This window comes from Drosophila mojavensis, unplaced genomic scaffold (genome assembly GCF_018153725.1).
Source record: "Drosophila mojavensis isolate 15081-1352.22 unplaced genomic scaffold, ASM1815372v1 contig_136, whole genome shotgun sequence".
NCBI classification, from domain to species: Eukaryota; Metazoa; Arthropoda; class Insecta; order Diptera; family Drosophilidae; genus Drosophila; species Drosophila mojavensis.
The window spans coordinates 14,587,185-14,604,342 of record NW_025318667.1 but is presented as its reverse complement, the minus strand read 5'-3'; the positions used below and the strand labels follow the sequence as shown (position 1 = coordinate 14,604,342).

At 44.2% G+C, this 17,158-nt stretch overlaps 5 protein-coding genes across 6 annotated transcripts in view; 2 read left to right on the top strand and 3 right to left on the bottom strand.

Annotated features, from left to right (window-relative positions):
* The window catches only part of LOC6583859, an 81,854-nt gene extending 79,930 nt beyond the window's left edge, over positions 1-1,924 (bottom strand). Inside the window, exon 1 of the mRNA XM_002009485.4 lies at positions 1,214-1,924. The gene's annotated coding sequence lies outside the window, so the exon portion shown is untranslated. The remainder of the gene's footprint in view (positions 1-1,213) is intronic.
* A 480-nt stretch (positions 1,925-2,404) lies between these two features.
* Positions 2,405-3,414, top strand: LOC6583857 (transmembrane emp24 domain-containing protein 2). The gene is made up of 3 exons (XM_002009483.4): positions 2,405-2,661; positions 2,718-3,052; positions 3,125-3,414. Exons 1-3 carry the CDS (start codon positions 2,520-2,522, stop codon positions 3,272-3,274), a joined length of 627 nt encoding a protein of 208 aa, XP_002009519.1. The 5' UTR covers positions 2,405-2,519; the 3' UTR covers positions 3,275-3,414.
* Positions 3,415-3,744: 330 nt separating this feature from the next.
* Positions 3,745-5,986, bottom strand: LOC6583856. The gene is made up of 4 exons (XM_002009482.4): positions 5,580-5,986; positions 5,375-5,519; positions 4,318-5,306; positions 3,745-4,251 (listed from the first exon to the last, which is right to left on the bottom strand). Exons 1-4 carry the CDS (start codon positions 5,805-5,807, stop codon positions 4,060-4,062), a joined length of 1,554 nt encoding a protein of 517 aa, XP_002009518.2. The 5' UTR covers positions 5,808-5,986; the 3' UTR covers positions 3,745-4,059.
* A 51-nt stretch (positions 5,987-6,037) lies between these two features.
* LOC6583855 lies at positions 6,038-8,154 on the top strand. The gene is made up of 5 exons (XM_002009481.4): positions 6,038-6,240; positions 6,303-6,512; positions 6,581-6,725; positions 6,801-7,807; positions 7,875-8,154. The coding sequence occupies exons 2-5, from the start codon at positions 6,333-6,335 to the stop codon at positions 8,055-8,057; spliced, it is 1,515 nt and encodes a 504-aa protein (XP_002009517.1). The 5' UTR covers positions 6,038-6,240; positions 6,303-6,332; the 3' UTR covers positions 8,058-8,154.
* A 1,245-nt stretch (positions 8,155-9,399) lies between these two features.
* Positions 9,400-13,931, bottom strand: LOC6583854 (microtubule-associated protein RP/EB family member 1). 2 transcript variants are annotated; one of them, XM_015161438.3, is made up of 3 exons: positions 13,813-13,931; positions 11,251-11,519; positions 9,400-11,141 (listed from the first exon to the last, which is right to left on the bottom strand). In XM_015161438.3, exon 3 carries the CDS (start codon positions 11,037-11,039, stop codon positions 9,558-9,560), a length of 1,482 nt encoding a protein of 493 aa, XP_015016924.1. In that variant the 5' UTR covers positions 11,040-11,141; positions 11,251-11,519; positions 13,813-13,931; the 3' UTR covers positions 9,400-9,557. The 2 variants fall into 2 exon arrangements, with proteins under 2 accessions (XP_015016924.1, XP_002009516.1); XM_002009480.4 differs by lacking the exon at positions 13,813-13,931 and adding an exon at positions 13,518-13,654.
* Between the last annotated feature and the right edge of the window lie 3,227 nt (positions 13,932-17,158).

The following is a 17,158-nucleotide window of genomic DNA, read 5'->3' as shown; positions in this document are numbered from 1 at the left end:
CTTCCTTTATTGGTGGTTGGTTTATTTCCACACACTTCTGCCTCCCCTTTCTATCGTTCTCCAATATAAACACCTGTGCTACCCACTTCTCTCTTTCCCTTCTTGTTCTCTTTTTTTCTCTCTCTATCCATCTTTCTCTCGTCCTATCCCTATCCTTGCGAGATCGTAAAACCGAAGGGCAAGGTTTTGACCAGGCGAACCGTTAAAATTTATAACATTTCGCGTAGTCGATGCTTTGTAAATTTATGTGCATGTAGTTTCGCAATTTGTATATATGTTAATTGCGACAAGGGAATAACGGTGCCAAAATATGTACACGAAATTTATGGATAAAACATGGCAATTGCTTTACTCGCTTTATTTATTTATATATATGTATATATATATATTTTTTTTTTTTTCTTTTTTCTGGATCTTCTTTTTTTCTCGCTTAACATTTTCGACTTGTAGCAATTTATCATAATTTTGCTTGTTGTTGTTGTTTTGTTGTTGTTTTTGTTTGGCCTTTGGCATAAATCAGGCGAAAATGCAAACTCCAAGACGCAAGCAAAGGCGAAAGGCCAAAGGGAAAGGGGAAGGAGGATGAAGGGTGGTGGATGAGGGGATGGATTGTGTAGCCTGCCTATAGTAGCTGTAACTGTTGTTGTTGCTGCTGCGGCTGCGGCTGCGACTGCGGCTGCTTCTGTTGTCGTTGCCTTTGCCTTTGGCTTTATTTCTGTAGCTACCACAAGACGACATTAAATGGGGCTAAGCAAAATAGAAAGAGGCAAAAAGGCCAAATGCTGCAACATTGCGTTTGGCGTTCGTGTCACTGCCTTAATGCTAATTACCGTTACCCTTCGGCAGATCCCAATTACAGCGCCCAAATTGAATCTGTTTGAATTAATATGCGCAGTCGCATTATATAAATGACACGAAATGAGAATGAAATGCGTGACGTTGTTGCCGTTACGAACTTCTCGATCACAGGTCCGTTAGCAGCTAACGGTACACGCTCTCGCTCTAAAGCCATTCGCTGCTAACGGTATTTCGCTGCTGCTGCTAGCACTTGTCGACTTTTCATTAAATTCGCCCTGCCTAACGGCGCTTGGACCACAATTTGAAATATGTGAACGCACAGTGGGATCAAATTCGAGCGCGAGGCGAGCGAAATGTATGCAATATCAGATATGTATATACAGTAATTTGGAGCATGTCAAATGTAGGCACTTACCCCAGAGCCTGTGGACAGTGTGCGTGCGGCGCTGCCAACTGTTGGCAAATTTATGCGCTGCTGCTGCTGCTGCTGCTGCCGCTGCCAGCGCTGCTGCCACTGCCGGCGCTGCTAGTGCTGTCCGTGGGGGACAGCGACAAAAGGACACGGCGCTAAGGACAACGTGTGCAAATGAGTGTTGTTTATGCGCGCCGTTCGCGGGGCCTGTCACTTGATTTATGGTGTGACCAAAACACTTTAAGATGCTGCGGCGCCACTTTCAGCTTATAGGTTTTATGGCCAACAACAGTTGTTGCTCTTACTCTTGCTCTTGCTTTTGCTTTTGTTGTTATTATTATTATTATAATTAGTGTTGATGTTGTCGGTGTGCGAACTATAGTCGCTGACTGTGGCGGCGACGCCGTCTGCACGTGGCGTCCAAATCTGTAGCCATGGCATCGGCCAGGCTTTGTTTTTGTTTATGGTTTGGCACAATTGCGTTTGTCCACCCACAGCTGGACACTTCAGATGACGACACCAGCGATGATAAACTATTTAATTGATTTATTTATGCTTCTGACACTGCACTCACACTCGACCACAGAAACAAAAAAAATTAATAATAATAATTACATATGCACGTGATAGAAGTCTTATATTTGATTTAGGCGAGTTGATTATTTATTTCTCAATTGCGTGCGCAGCATCCGATTGGCGTTGAGGTTTACAGCTAACTGTAGTTTAGCCGATTCAAAATCAAGCTGGCTCCATCGGAATTCGCAATACCACAAAATCCCAAAAATACCCGTTAGTATCAATAGTATTTGGTATTTTTTCTGTAATATCGATAGATAATGGTGGTATATTGCTGTTAAGTGTCTGCTATTGTATGGCGCACTCTGTTAATTTTCAATTATATTAAATTAAATTTACATATCATAAAAGTTATAGTATATTATGACTTATTTAATTGATTGTTTAATAGCCGTCGAATCAAAAACAGTACATTTCATAACTGTGAGCTAATATGAAATTTATAGAACAAAATTAGACTAGCCGTAGATTCAAGCAATTAAAATTATGCTGCAACATTTAAGCTTACATTTCGATTTGTGTGTGCCCGTACGATATGCCAAATAATATACTAGTATTTTCCTCTGGCAATTCGCACGATAATCAATTCGCAGGTCGATAACATGTTAACCACGATAAGCAATTACGATTGGCAATCGACACAAGTACAACTACGTGGCTGCCGCTGTTTGGAAAATAGACGTCAAATTCCACACAAGATAGCGAAAAAATCGAGTTAAACAAAGACGCCAGAATGCAAGAAACGATTGCTAAATTACTGCTAGCCTTATGTGGCCTATTACTGCTATCAAGAGGCAGCCAGGCCTTTATCGTCAGTGTTGATGCGCACAACGAGGAATGTTTCTTCGAGAATATCGAAGGTGGCACGAAATTCGGTAAGTAAAATCCTGCATTTAAACGACATTGCCCCACTAAGAGTTGATGATTGCAGGCGTTACGTTCGAGGTGATCGAAGGCGGCTTTCTGGATGTGGACATCAAAGTAACCGGACCCGATCAGCACATTATGCACGAAAGCGAAAAGGAATCGTCGGGTAAATACACGTTCGTTGCGCCCACTAAGGGCGTGTACACCGTATGCTTCAACAACGAGCGCAGCAGCATGACACCCAAGCTGGTCATGTTCTCCATTGAGATGGGCGACTCACCGCAGCGCTTGCCCGGCGCACCCGGCGAGGAGGAAGTGGGCCACACCAAACTAGAGGACATGATCCGTGAGCTCTCCGGCACGCTGACCAGCGTCAAGCACGAGCAGGAGTACATGCACGTAAGTACCATATATGCTTACCCAACTCACATGGAGCGTTCCTCCACTCACACTTGATGCGCTCGCTTGCAGGTGCGCGACAAAATACATCGGTCCGTCAATGAGAGCACCAACTCGCGTGTTGTCTTGTGGTCCACCTTTGAGGCCTTGGTCCTAGTCCTGATGACAGTCGGCCAGGTGTATTACCTGAAGCGCTTCTTCGAGGTCAAGCGCGTGGTGTAATACCAGCTACTCCTCCTCGTCCTCGTTTGTGCGTGCGTGCGTGTACAGAGCGAATGTGTTGCAGTCTCAGCCTAATTTTAATACAATTAATTAAATACTTTTTTTCGTAAAAAACAGTAAGCAACATGCTAACCATTCAATTTTTCAACTCATTTCTACTTTTCTGACTCTTCGAGACATTCAAAATGGAGAAGAGTATTATCTATACTCCACATTATTCCACATATTCCTGTCATTTCCTACGTAGACTGTTTAAGGACTTTGTAGTGTGCTTCAGGCAGGGCGCATGGATATGATGAAGTGCAGCTTAGCATAAATTTGAATATGATGTGAATAGCAGTAGCCTAGCATGAATGGATTTCGAACTTCTTCCATATCAGGCGCTTTTACTTTATAGTTCTATTTGTACATTTTTGATTAGAACCATTTATTTATATGTGAAATATATCATTCAAATATACAATCTAATGTTATCCACTTATAGCGTCAATTCCAATCGAGTTTCAGCTGAGCTTCAATTAAACATTACAAATCTTTCGCAGTCACAGCTAACAACAATGGCGATTTAAAATAGTTGCATATTAAAATATTACATAAAATCGTAGGTAAATTCTTATCTGAATAGTTGACGTGACTTGCACAAATATGACAAAGATAAGCATAGGAGACATAAGATAAATAAATAAATATGCATATGCATGCACTATATATATATATATATACAGTAAATATGCATAACAACAATGGAGTAAAAACATTTGCAAATGCTAGTCAGCCATGATTCCTCAGAGATCGCGAGCTGCTACGTCGTTAAGCAGCTTCTCTGCATAGTCCGATATGTGGAGCACGCCATGCTGCATGGATGCAATGTGCAGATTGTTGCCACTCATGTAGTCCTTGTTAATGTGCGCATTCAGCAATTCGGCTATGAGCGTGGAACAGGCGGCAGCCGGATCGCTGCTGCTGTCGAGCGATTTCTAGGCAAAGCCAATGAGCGTGAGTAAGAGAGAGCGCAGATTCAAACAACATACTTAAGTACTTACCGACCAGAACTCGTTGCCCGGCAGGGCGTTGCCATCCCAGGCATAGGTGACAATGGGCAGCATGGGCTCCTTGAGCTTGTCGGCCGGATTGCGTACGGAGATGCGCACCTGGATGCCGCCCTGTGGATGCGCGGGCTCCTCTATGCAAGCGCCATCGAACAGGCCGCCCCATTTGTCCAGATGGAACCAGGAGAAGTGCACAACGCCAATGTGGGTGAGCTTGGCGCTGAGCGCACGCAGACGCTGCTCAAAGGTGGCCAAAAAGATTTCCTCCTGCTGGTCCGACACCTTCCAAACGCCCAGGCCAATGCCCACAACATGGATGTACGCCGGTTTGCCGGCGGAAGCGGCACGTGCCTCCGCCTCCAGGAGCAGCGTATCGAAGCTGATGGCGAAGCGCTTACCCATAACCTGCTTGTCGAACTTGATGTCGTGTTTCAGCTGTATGAAGCGTTTACCGTCTGCCTGCACATCGTTGTAGCGAAAGTCTTTGGGTTCCTCGTAGAACTGGCGCCAGAGACGGCGATAATCCTGCACCCGGTTCTCAGCAGATCCCGAGTAGCCGTAACCTCTGTTGGCCGTATTCTGCTCGCGCGTTATTAAGATATCCTCGCACTCCATCACATTACTGCGCCCGAAGCGCGACCCGATCAGCCCCATGATGATGCCATTCGTCTCAATCCTTGACTTGTCCTGCTCCACACGACCGGCATTCGTGCGCGAGCCATCGTTGATGAACTCCGAGTGCGTGGAGGCATAGAGCAGGGCCGATAGCTTGATCTCGTCATAGCTCAGCACGTTCTTCAGCTCGAGCGGAGCACTCTCGTTCATGGTGCCAGTCTGCTCAAAGCCCCCATAGCCATGGGTGCCGTCCAGCAGCATAAAGTCATCCAACATGCCGACGAAGTAAACGCAGCGTTTCTCCAGCAGCCTCTGCACAAATTCCGGCAGCGTGAGATTCTTATAGACACTCAGCTCCTTCGGGTTGCCTGTCGATTGAAAGATCTATAGAAACTCTCGCTCTCTCTTTCTCTCTCTCTCGCTGTTAGAGACTAACCAAACTTCAGCTTGTGCTCCAGAAAGTTCATGTAGAGAAACAAGACCTGCTCGTGTATGATGGGATAGGCGGATGCTATTTGCTGTCGTATGTGTGGCCTTCGCTCCACTGGCTGCGACTTCACCCGACCGGCATCCGTGCCGAACTGCAAGCAAGGAATCGATGAGGTGATCTTTAGAATATTTCATATTCGGTTCGTGTTTACCGGAATGGGAAACCTATCGGAGATAGACATGAACGCTTCCAAGTCGACGGCATCGGGCTGATGGCTGGGCTTGGCCAGCTCCTTGCACAGGACCAGCTGTTGCTTGGCAAAGTCACTGAGCACCGGCAAACGTCCTGCCGCCGGGTTGGGCCAAAGCTCGGATACACTATAACCACTCATTCTTCTCAGTTGAATTTTTTGACTCAAGTCCTGAAAGAATTTCCGCATTTTCCACTAAATTTTAGGAAATTGCGAATTTATGAATTTCCGAATTTATGCACGAATCTCTTCGAAGTCTCTTCGAACAATGAGAGAAAATATAAACAAAGCAAATAAGTGAGCATCATTTTCTTATTATTTACAAGTGCTGCCGCCCTACGTCAGCCACTGGAAATTTCACCACACTGCCCAATTTATCGATATCGATATCGACTAGACTATTGCATACCCTTGACTGTAAAAAGGCTCGCAAAGTTATTAAATTAAATGCAAAATGAAAAGATAATTATTATTTCGATTTATTTAATTTACAAAATATGTTTGGATTGCCACATAAACCAAGATGAGTTCAGTGTCAGCGAATGGATCGTCGATCACACCTGTTGCTATGCAGCAGCCAGCAACGAGTCGATATACCCGCTTCGAGCTCGGCGTTTGCAGCGTACGTTTCCATTGTTTATAAAATGCCGAACGCAATCGAATTTGTTATTACTTTACTATTAGGTGTGATTGTGAAATTGCGTGCCTGACAACATGTCCACGTTCGGAGCCGAAGTCGATGCAATTTGGCCACCAGTGGAGTCTGCGCCACCGCCGCTGAGTCCATTCGGGCGACGGCTGCTGGAGCAGTGCAAATCCGTGGAACAGCCGGATCCGCAGGCAACTGTCGATGTGCGCGCCTTCATGCGGAAGTCTACCCAGTTTCCGCTGGAGGTGCGTAGTGCTCCACTTGGACCATTCTTAATTGAAGTGCAATTAACGAAAATTCATAAATTTCACAGTTCGGCGTGGAGACGTGCCGAGTGCAGAGTCAGCCAAGGGACCGGCACGAGTTGATTGGCAAGCAGATTGCCTCCGTCTATCCGCTGATACACGAGCGCACCTTGGCGCTGTACCTGGCCTACCTGGAGCACAAGGGGCAGTGGGGTAAGCGAGTGAGTGAATATCATCCGCTGCTCACATTGTTAATCTGAGATTCCAATTGATCCCTACCGAGCGCAGGCAACGCTGTGGAGCTGCGCGTCTATCGACAGCTGTCGCTGGTGGACTTTGTGCAGCGTCTACTGAGCAAGCGCTGCGCCAGCTTCTTTGCGCGCAACGACAAGTTCTTGCTGGTGACGGGCGAGCGGGGAGCCAGCGGCTTTGAGCCGATTGGGAGCCTGAAGGAGCAGGCGCCGCTTCAGTTGGAGCACGTGCTCAGCTATGACGATATCAAGCTGTCGGCCCTGCTCTCGGTCAGCTCCCATACGGAGTTCATCAACGAGGGCGAGCGCACCAATTGCGGCCGTGTGACCCACAATCGGAAAAGCCTCGAGACGGACGGCGTGATAGTGGGAATGATCGGTGCGCGACTCTCGCGTCGCAATCTGATGGAGTTCCAGGACATTGTGATAGCGCGCACGCAAAACACTCCGGAGAATGGCTACGGGCATGATGTTGATGCGCCCGCCAACAGCCGAGCGGAGGACTATCGCCGGATCTGGCGCGGCTTCTATGAGACGCGCGACTTCCTGCGCAACGATGTGGACATCGACGGCAAACGGTTTGGAGTGTCGGGCAACAAGCAGGATGTGTTCGATAATCTCGTGATGAAACGTCGCTATGCGATCAGCTTTGACATGTTGCTGCTGGAGGCGGAGGCACGCGCCGCCAGCGCTGGCAAACAGGCGTACATCCACGTCGTCGGCTTCGGCCTGGGCGTGTGGAAGGTGGCACCGCAACAGGAGCAAATCTTCCTGGAGACCTTCGAGCAGCGTTTGCGTGTGCTCAGCGCCAGGCTCACCCACATTGGCGTCGTACACTTTTCCTGGTTCAAGCTGGAACGCTGCGGCGGCATCCACAATGGCGCCATAATCGAGTCCTCGCACCATCCGGATGGCGGTGTTCGTGTGCATCTGTCGAAGCGCAATCCGGCCCAAAAGCTGACCATGCTGGAGCATGCCAACATGCTGCTCGTCGTATCCTATGCCTGGGATGGCAATGCCTTGCCCGGCAATGAGTTCTGGATGGTAAGTAGACAACCATAGCCATTGCTGCTCCAACGATCCTCGACGATCTTTTGTCTCTTTACTGCAGAAAATGCTGAAGTCAACGGGCGACTCATCCACGGCCTGCTCCACACTCATCGCTGAGCTGCACAATCCCCACATCAACGACGACTACTGCAATGGCCGTAATCTGCATATTGCCTCGCCCAAATACGGCGTGCTCCACATATCCGAGTATGCCAAGCGTGTGCTGGAGACCAAATCTGCTTAGATGTACCTCACACCCACTCAAAATATAACCCTATATTATGTATATAGATCACATTATAAATATAACTATATGGGCGTGCATATATGTACAAACTTAACACAGTTTATTGTATCGGAATTACTTTTTATCTAGACTATCATATACTCAAACCAGGCAGCCCCTCATTCTATGGGACTTATAGCTAAGCTGATGAATAGGTTTGTGTCTTTGCTGACTCTGGTGCACCGACAATACACAACTGTATAAAAGTGTTTTTATAAGTGACGCAGCTAAAGTTTAGCTGCTAAAGTATAAATACAAATTCGGGTGCGTGTCTTTGCTAACTTGTAGCTAGAAAGTCCTTCGATATTCATTGAATTTCCTTAAATAATGTATTTTCTTGTTTTGGCTTAATACATATATTTATTATGCACTTCTAAACGAAATGAGTAAATGCTCTAGCAGTGCTACATATTAATGTCATAGTGGGTGCGTGTCTTTGCTAGCTGTTGGTTAGAAAGTCCTTCGATATAGTTTTGCGATACTGTATTTCCTAAAATTACCTTTTTTTCGAGGCAACATTAACAAATAAAATTAACATGCTCCGGAAATAAATAGAGGAGTAGCTATAGTTAAGCTATTAACGTAGCTTAACTTTTGGCCAAAACGAAGCTAAGGCAGTTTTATGGCAAGTGTGCCCTGCTAAGATCCTAGTTGATATAGATAGCTTCGGTGACACCACACAAGCAATAAATGTATAAGAGTAATTGCTGTAGCTAATAAGGGGTGCGTGTCACAAAAAATATTGACACTTTATAAGACAAACATCCCCTTATAAAAATCGGGATACAGGACATTCAATTCATATGGGGTTTGCGTCAGAGCTGGTCTAAAAACAAGCCGGTGCGTGTCTATGCAACGCAATTCGACGTGGCCAAAACGAAGCTAAGGCAGTTTTATGGCAAGTGTGCCCTTCTAAGATCCTAGTTGCTATAGATAGCTTCGCTGACACCACACAAGCAATACATGTATAAGAGTAGTTGCTGTAGCTAATAGGGGGTGGTGCGTGTCTTTGATAGCTCAGAAAAATATCGACACTTTGTAAGACAAACATCCCCTTATAAAAATCTGGATACAGGACATTCAATTCATATGGGGTGTGTGTCAGAGCTGGTCTAAAAACAAGCCGGTGCGTGTCTATGCTACGCAATTCGCCGTGACCAAGCCGGAGCTAAACCAATTTTATGGAAAGTGTGCCCTGCTAAGATCGCAGTTGCTATAAATAGCTTCGTTCAATGCCGCCAGAAGCTGAACTGCACGAAAGGCGCCGTATCGCCCGACTCTGAATAAATCTGCATAAATGTCTGTGGTCTATTTTTATTAACACTGAGTAGATGAACTCATAGGATTGTGCAGCGGCGTCTCGTCGGGGTGGGCGTGTTGAATGCGGATGCGATGTCGCCCTTTTTCAGGACGCGATGTGACCTCACCGCTGAACTGATCCGCCGACTGCTAAACTAGCTAATTCTTCTCGCTGCCTGGACTCTTCTTCGGCATGAATATCTCCAAGATGCGAAGGAGCCTCGACCGTGGCGTCGGCTTTATGCAAGCCGATATATCCTCCTCCTCCTCCTCATCCACCTCATCCATCTCATCCACCTGCTCCTCCATCTCCTCCTCACCCTCTTGCTGCTGATTCTCCTCGTCCGGTTGTTGTAGAGTATTGTCCATTATCAATGTCAGGTCACTGCGCGGCGACAAAGAGTCGGGTATCGGTAAGATCAGATAAGGCAAGTTCTTTATGCGCGGCATCAACAAATCGCTGCTTGACTCCATAGCTGACTGCGAACGCTGCACGGTCGGACGCGACTTCGCCTGACTGGCGGAGGTGTCCTCCTGGCGCGCCTGTATCCGGGTTGTGCCCGCAGCACGTGAGACTATCGGCTGCATGCGCGGCGTGCTCACAGCCTGCACCTTGCTGGCGCCCGCGGCACGTGAGACTATCGGCTGCACTCGTGAGGTGCTCGGCAAATCTGCCTTTGCCCTGGCCAATCCAGTCTGACCGTACTGGCCGCACTGACCCGGCTGTGGTCGCAAGGACTCGGGCTTCACCCTCGATGTGGGCTGCGTCCTTAGCGCGGGCTGTCCGCGTGTCACGTTTTGCTGCACTTTGTATGATGTCGGCGATAATTTGGTGATGCTGCGGTGCACTCTCACCGTGGTGCGCTGTCCGCACAATGCTTCCAGCTGGGCCCTGGGCGAGCCAGCGCCTCCCCTCGGGGTGCCGGAGCAGGTCTTCGGGTTGCCCCTCGGAGTACCGGGGCAGGTCGTCTTCGGATTGCCCGTAGGACGCCCTTTCGGTGCAATTGGCTGTCGCTTCGAGACTCTGCCAATGGTGCCTGGAGCAGCGGACGGCTGAAGGTATTCGGTGATCTGTTCGCCCAGTGGCGCCTCGGGCCCAACGTCCATGACGAGCGTCCTGCTGCGCGACAGTTTGATGAATCTCGGCTCCTGTGGCTTAACCGGCGGGGCGGAGCGGGCACGACTACCGCTAAACAGGCTGGCCTGTCCGATGACAATGGGCATGTAGCCGCGAGCCACAAGTGGATCATAGTTGGGCGGCATCTGAACGAAGTTCGTCTCGTAGAACAGTTTGAACCACTGTGCGAAGGCGTAGTTGTCCTGGAAGCGCCCCTTCACCAGCAGCTCGATGTCAATGGGCGTGTTCACGTTGACGGCATTGAAGCTCTGCTGGAGCACGCGAAAGTTCTCAATGAACTCAGTCGGCTGATTGCAGACGAACTTCACCTTGTGCATGCGGACCAGGTCCGGGAACAGAATGTCCATCAGATTGCAGTAGGCAGCGCCAGTGCAGAGATCCTCGATCTTCTGCACATCGCTGTCCAGGGTGTCATTGATCCATGAGATAATCTCGTTGCGCGACCATTGCTTCGAGTTCCGAGTGTAGACCACGTTCGTGGCCCTTATTCGGCGCGGTGCCATTACCCTAATGGATACGCTGTATCTATATATCACTAGACCGTGAATGGTTCCGGCTTGAAAAATACTCCAGGCGATCGAAATTACTCGTATAATCCTTGGAAGCTACAAAATGTAGAAGACAAAGAGTTGTGTGTGTGAGTGTGTCTTTCTCTCTCTCTCTCTCTCTCTCTCTCTCTCTCTCTCTCTCTCTCTCTCTCTGCACTCACCTCACCTCAACTTGTGCTGTGTTGGTCCAAAATGATTCAATGGGATTTCATACACATATAAGATATATCCCTACACTACTATCGACTATTATTATAGTTAAATAAAAGTATAAAAGCTGCTAGAAAAACTTGTATTGAAACTAAAAGCTCAATCACATATCCCAAATTTCCACCCGAAAATAAGATCCGAAATATTTTAAATAGTGAGATTCCAGAGAGATGCCTACGACTGGCTATAGCTTTAGGCCACTTGATGCGAATGCGTTTCCAAATTCTGCAAATATAAGCGAAGGTTCTGGATTAGAAATATTGTATGTATATCGATATATATATAATTGTAAGTGTAGATATATTCCCCGCCTCCCCCTAGGTAAGGGGCTAACCGAAAGCCGACCCACATTCCCCATTTGCAAGAGAAACGAATTGCGCAAAAATATTCAAATATTTGTTCTGCTTGGAATATATTTCTAAATAAATATTCCAGCTGGTTGCAATAACTGGTTAGCCTATTGCTCTCTCTCTCTCTCTCTCTCTCTCTCTCTCTCTCTCTGTCTCTACTTGCCTAAGCAACTTTTTGCGGTTGACCGACCAAATTGTTGCGAATGGCTTCAAACTGAAGGCCACTCAACGCAGCAAATAAACAAATGCAATTTAATTGTAAACCATTCCCGAGGCTCTCTTCAAGACACCGCCCACCGCCCACCGCCCACCGTCCCCACTGCTGCCGCCGCTCACCTCTAAATATATATCTCTCATCTTTCGGTTGAGTTTGCTTTGTTTGCATTTAGCTTTCACTTCTGTTTGTATTTATCAATTTTAATTGATTGCATTCAAAAACAGAAATTCAATTTCCATTTTAGCCCTCGCACAGAGGGTGTGCGAGCGAGAGGGACAGCAAACGACAGAGACAGAGCCTGGAAAATATATGTCTATATGCACGCACAACCTGCTATTTGTCGCCTTGCCGCGACATAAAAACGGAAGCATTAAACACACCTGCTCATTATGAACATCTGCTCCACCTGGCTTGACCTGACCCAATCGATATTTCACACAATTTAACGTGAATATTTAATGCGCATTTATTCAAAGACTAGCCCCAGTTTAGCTGTCGCCTTACAAATCGTCTAGTCCTACTGCTATAGCAGATCCCAGCTCATTACCCAAGTTCCCTGATCAAAATTCACCTCCATTAGAAGCTGATATCCATTGCTAGCCGACCTCTACTCGAAACTCAAAGCGAAGCTTTTTTTTAGGGACTAAATTCCTTTGAAACTGTCTTCTCACTCCATCTATACTAAAGTCACTTTTGTTCTAGACTCTTTGCTTTTCCAGACCCACTTCCATTCCAATCTCAATTCCATTCAAGGCTCACTTTTATTCCCGACTCACTTCTGTTCCAGTCTTACTCCTATTCCAGACTCTCTCCTATTCCAGACCCACTTCTGTATCAACTTCACTATTATTCCAGGCTCACTTCTGTTCCAAGCTCATTTCTGTCATAGACTCACTTCTGATTCAAACTCTTTCTTATTTCAGACTCACGCCTATTCTAAACTCACTTATTAATTTGCCAATCACTATTATTTTAGGCTCACTTCTGTTCCCAGTTCAATTCTGTTCTGGACTCACTACTATTCCAATCTAACTTGCACTCCAGATTCACTTCTGATTCAAACTCTTTCCTATTTCAGATTCACTTCTACACCAACCTCACTTCTATTCTAGACTTACTTCTTCTATACCAGACTCACTCTTATACCTCATTTCTGTACCAATCTCACTCATATTCCAGGTTCATTTTCATTTCAGCTTGACTTTTGTTCTAATCTCTTTCCTGATTCACATCTATACCAATCGCACATCTGTCCCAGACTCACCTCTATACCAAACTCACTTCTATTCTAGACTTACTTCTTCTATACCAGACTCACTCTTATACCAACCTCATTTCTGTACCAATCTCACTCATATTCCAGGTTCATTTTCATTTCAGCTTGACTTTTGTTCTAATCTCTCTCCTGATTCGCATCTATACCAATCGCACATCTGTCCCAGACTCACCTCTACACCAACCTCACTTCTATTCTAGACTTACTTCTTCTATACCAGACTCACTCTTATACCAATCGCACTTTTATTTTAATCTCACTTCTATTGTATAAAAACTATACCAATCGCACTTATGTTTCAAGCTCTTCAGCCAGCTTAACCCAGTGGAAGGTTGAGCCATCGATTTAAGATATATGAATTTCGCACATTCAGTACTCACCAGATAAAATTAAAATTTGCCTAATCGAATTATTTAATGTGCACGAAAATAAATGTTGAAAATAAATAAATAAAAAATTTTGCTTCGAGCTGTGTATTTCTCTATTTTACTTTGTAGACTGAACTGGAAATGGAGCTGCCCGGGCTGCCTAGGAAAATTTCAGTGACAGTAAAGCCAATGCTAAGTTGATCGAGAAATTTTTCAACGTTTGTGACGTCACTTTATACCAACTAACCAAATCGAGGAAAAAACCGAATTTGCTCAAATATACGAATTTTAAACTTTCGATACTCACCAGATGAAATTGAATTATCGCAAAATCTAAATATTTGAATGTGAGCGAAAATAAATGTTACAAAAAAAATAGAATAATATAAAATTTTGTTTAGAGCTGTGTATTTCTCTATTTTACTTTGTAGACTGAACTGGAAATGGAGCTGCCCGGACTGCCTAGGAAAATCTCAGTGACAGTAAGGTCAATGCTTCATTGATTGGAGAATTTTCGCTAGTTTTGATATTATATAGAGAAATTTACCTCAGCGACAGCTATTTCAATGCGCAGCTGATTGACTATATATTTCATAGTTTACTAAAAATGGATATGTCGTAACGTTCATATTATTCTCGCTTTCCACTAAAACTCTGCACATGAACGAGTTCTCTGTTTCGTAAGCTCTTGCTCGTTCCACAGCGTAGACCCTTTTCTAACTTGTTCTCCTTTGTTCTGGTTGCATTCCTCTTGATTATCGAATCTTGATTATCAACAATCCGGAACTACGTCCCTCAACAGTTATAGTGGCAATACATCCGTTAGTTGCTATTGATATGCCAGCTCATTCGGATAATTCCTCAAATGCCACAGCAATTTCATAATATCACACCGATACGACACGGACATTTAGACGTCCCTATTTAATCAGTCTAATCAATGTGTAGTACAACCACTTACGATGTCATTGACTTGAAATATACATTCATCCAGTAGAATCCGGTTATATACCCGGAAGATGTCTGAACCGTACAAGTTTAATCATATAAGTTTGTCTGGGGACAAACGGACGATGTACGGACGCCATAAACGCAGTCGCTATAACCGGATATATACATTTCTATTATATATATATTATATATATTTTTATAAATATATTTATATTTATATTATTATTCTACTGCCTGCTGTAAGCTTTAAAGCATTGTCAGACTGTACTTTAGCGATTTATCTGTAATTATTGAACTATTAGTGGGTATACATGGAATATACACAACGGCGTTGCGAGGGGTCGTGAGGTAGGTGTGACACCGCCTCCTCCTCAGTGTTTTGCCAGAGTTGGCAAATCAGCAGATTTTGTTGACTCTTTTCCCTGAAGCCATTGAAATGTACATATATATTTATAATATAATATATATATAAATATGTATATATTTTTTTAAATTTATTTAATTCTGTAATTGCCAAATGAATCGCCATTCGGAAGTCAGGATATTGATTAACCCAATTACGAATATTAATTAATTTGTGAAGTCTACATGCAATTCAATAAGAATCATCCCCCATTATCAACATACATATACATATGTATACTAGACTGTATATGTATGTGTTTATTCTATAACTAAATAAAATCGCTAATTCCCCAAATTGTGGAGCATTTGCGGTCAATTGGTATTCGCACCTTGATCGAACAGCATATTAAATGCATTGTTTGTACTACAGCACACACACACACACACACACACACCTGCATATGTGTTTGATTTGGGGAGCAGCTGTATTATGGCTGGAATTTGACAGAGCTGCATAAATCGAGCCGAGTCGAGCAGCGAAATGCGGAATTTATTGCGGGGCACGTTTAAAATATTTCATTTTGTTTCAAATAAAAATGTGGTAAATTCAATGAATGTCTGTCTGTCTGTGTCTGTGTCTGTGTATGCGTCTGTATGTCGAGAGTGTGAAATAGACCATGCCCAGCCTTGACCTAATCAAACTGAATATCAAAGCAAAATATTTACAGACTAAAATGCAAGAGAGAGAGAGAAAGAAAAAGAAAAACACTTCAAAACATTTGCAAACAACACCTCAAATACCCTGTAAATATAAGCTGACGGTTGGTTTAGCTGGTTTGTGAAAATATTTAGCTAATGTTATTTGTAGTTGCTCAAATGTAGCTTAAATACCCTGTAAACCAGAGTGTGAGCATATTAATGCATATATATAACATATCAAAATCAAATCTAGTGTTTCGAGAGCTATAAATCAGCTTTAACAACCAAATCTGACGAGACAAGTAAAAAGAATTTGATTTCTGATTTTCTTAGCTTTTCCTACTTCTTGAGTTCATTTTTGCATATCGCTCGGAACTGTTAATAGGGTATATGGCCTCGTCTATGGCCAACCACAAGGGCAGCTCTTTCGTGTCGTGTTTGAAGAATCTTTGAGGAAAAGGAAAAGCTTCCGCTCACAATCCATTAAAAGGCGCAAATGGCCAAGTGCGAAATAACAAATGAGACTTAGCCAAACAATGGGAAACAGCCTGCAATCGGGTGCTATCGACTACCTAATGCTTGTTCATACAAAATACAGAAATCTAGGGCAAAGGCGGGCATCGAATTTCATACTGCAATTGTAGAGGGGGAGGAGCTGGAACATAAGGAGGAGGAATATGGCGGAGGACGATGGGAGAGGAGGAGGAGGAGGAGGAAGATGAGGAGGATGAGGAGATGAAGGAGGAGAAGGAGAATCTTAACCAATCTAGATATATATGTATATATATCCTGATAGATATATGTAGATGTATATATACCGTTGTGTTCATAAAAATACTAGTGCTTGATGTAAGAAGTTGGTAAGAAAAACAAAAGCAAAAGCAAAAAAAAAAAACCCTAAAAGAATAAAAAAAAAAAAAAAAAAATAAAATTAAAGAAAGAAAAGAATTATTTAAGCGTAAGCTATACAAATTTGTATTATATTTAACTAATTAAAATATATCCGAATGGCAATGAATTCAGGTATATATGAGCCATGCATACCCGAGTGTATACGCTGTACACATATCAACACTCTAGTTCGCCAACCAACTGTTGCCACGCCCTCCCCTTTTGGCATATCAAATCAATTGAATCTGCGAATAGCAAGAATTACAGTGCACAAAGCTCAAATATTCTAAGCACTAGGTAAATACGTATAAAATGCCTTAAATGGGGCTCAGGCTATGAAGAATTGGGTTAGATTCGACTATAAATTGTAAATATACATATGCATATATAAGAATCAGTTACCAATAGTGCAAATGAAATCAAATGAAACCCAAAAATATATCTACAACTTAATAAAATTTGAACATATTTCAGCAGTTTCTATATCAACATATTGCCCATAAAGCACGATTAAGGCATAGTTCGATAAATTGTTTGTCCATCTATTATATATTTTATGTACTTTTCTGCGTGTGCGTGTGTGTGTGTTAACGGATCTGAATGTGCTTAACGCTAGTTTATGCAGCCAAAAAGCATGCCTAAAATGAATTCCATTAAAGAGCAAAAGTACCGTCAGTCACGCACGCATGGCGCCTTCCAGTGCTCTGTGAGGGAAATTTGCACTCTTTGTGTTGTCGAATGGACAAACGGAAATTTCCCTTAAGCAA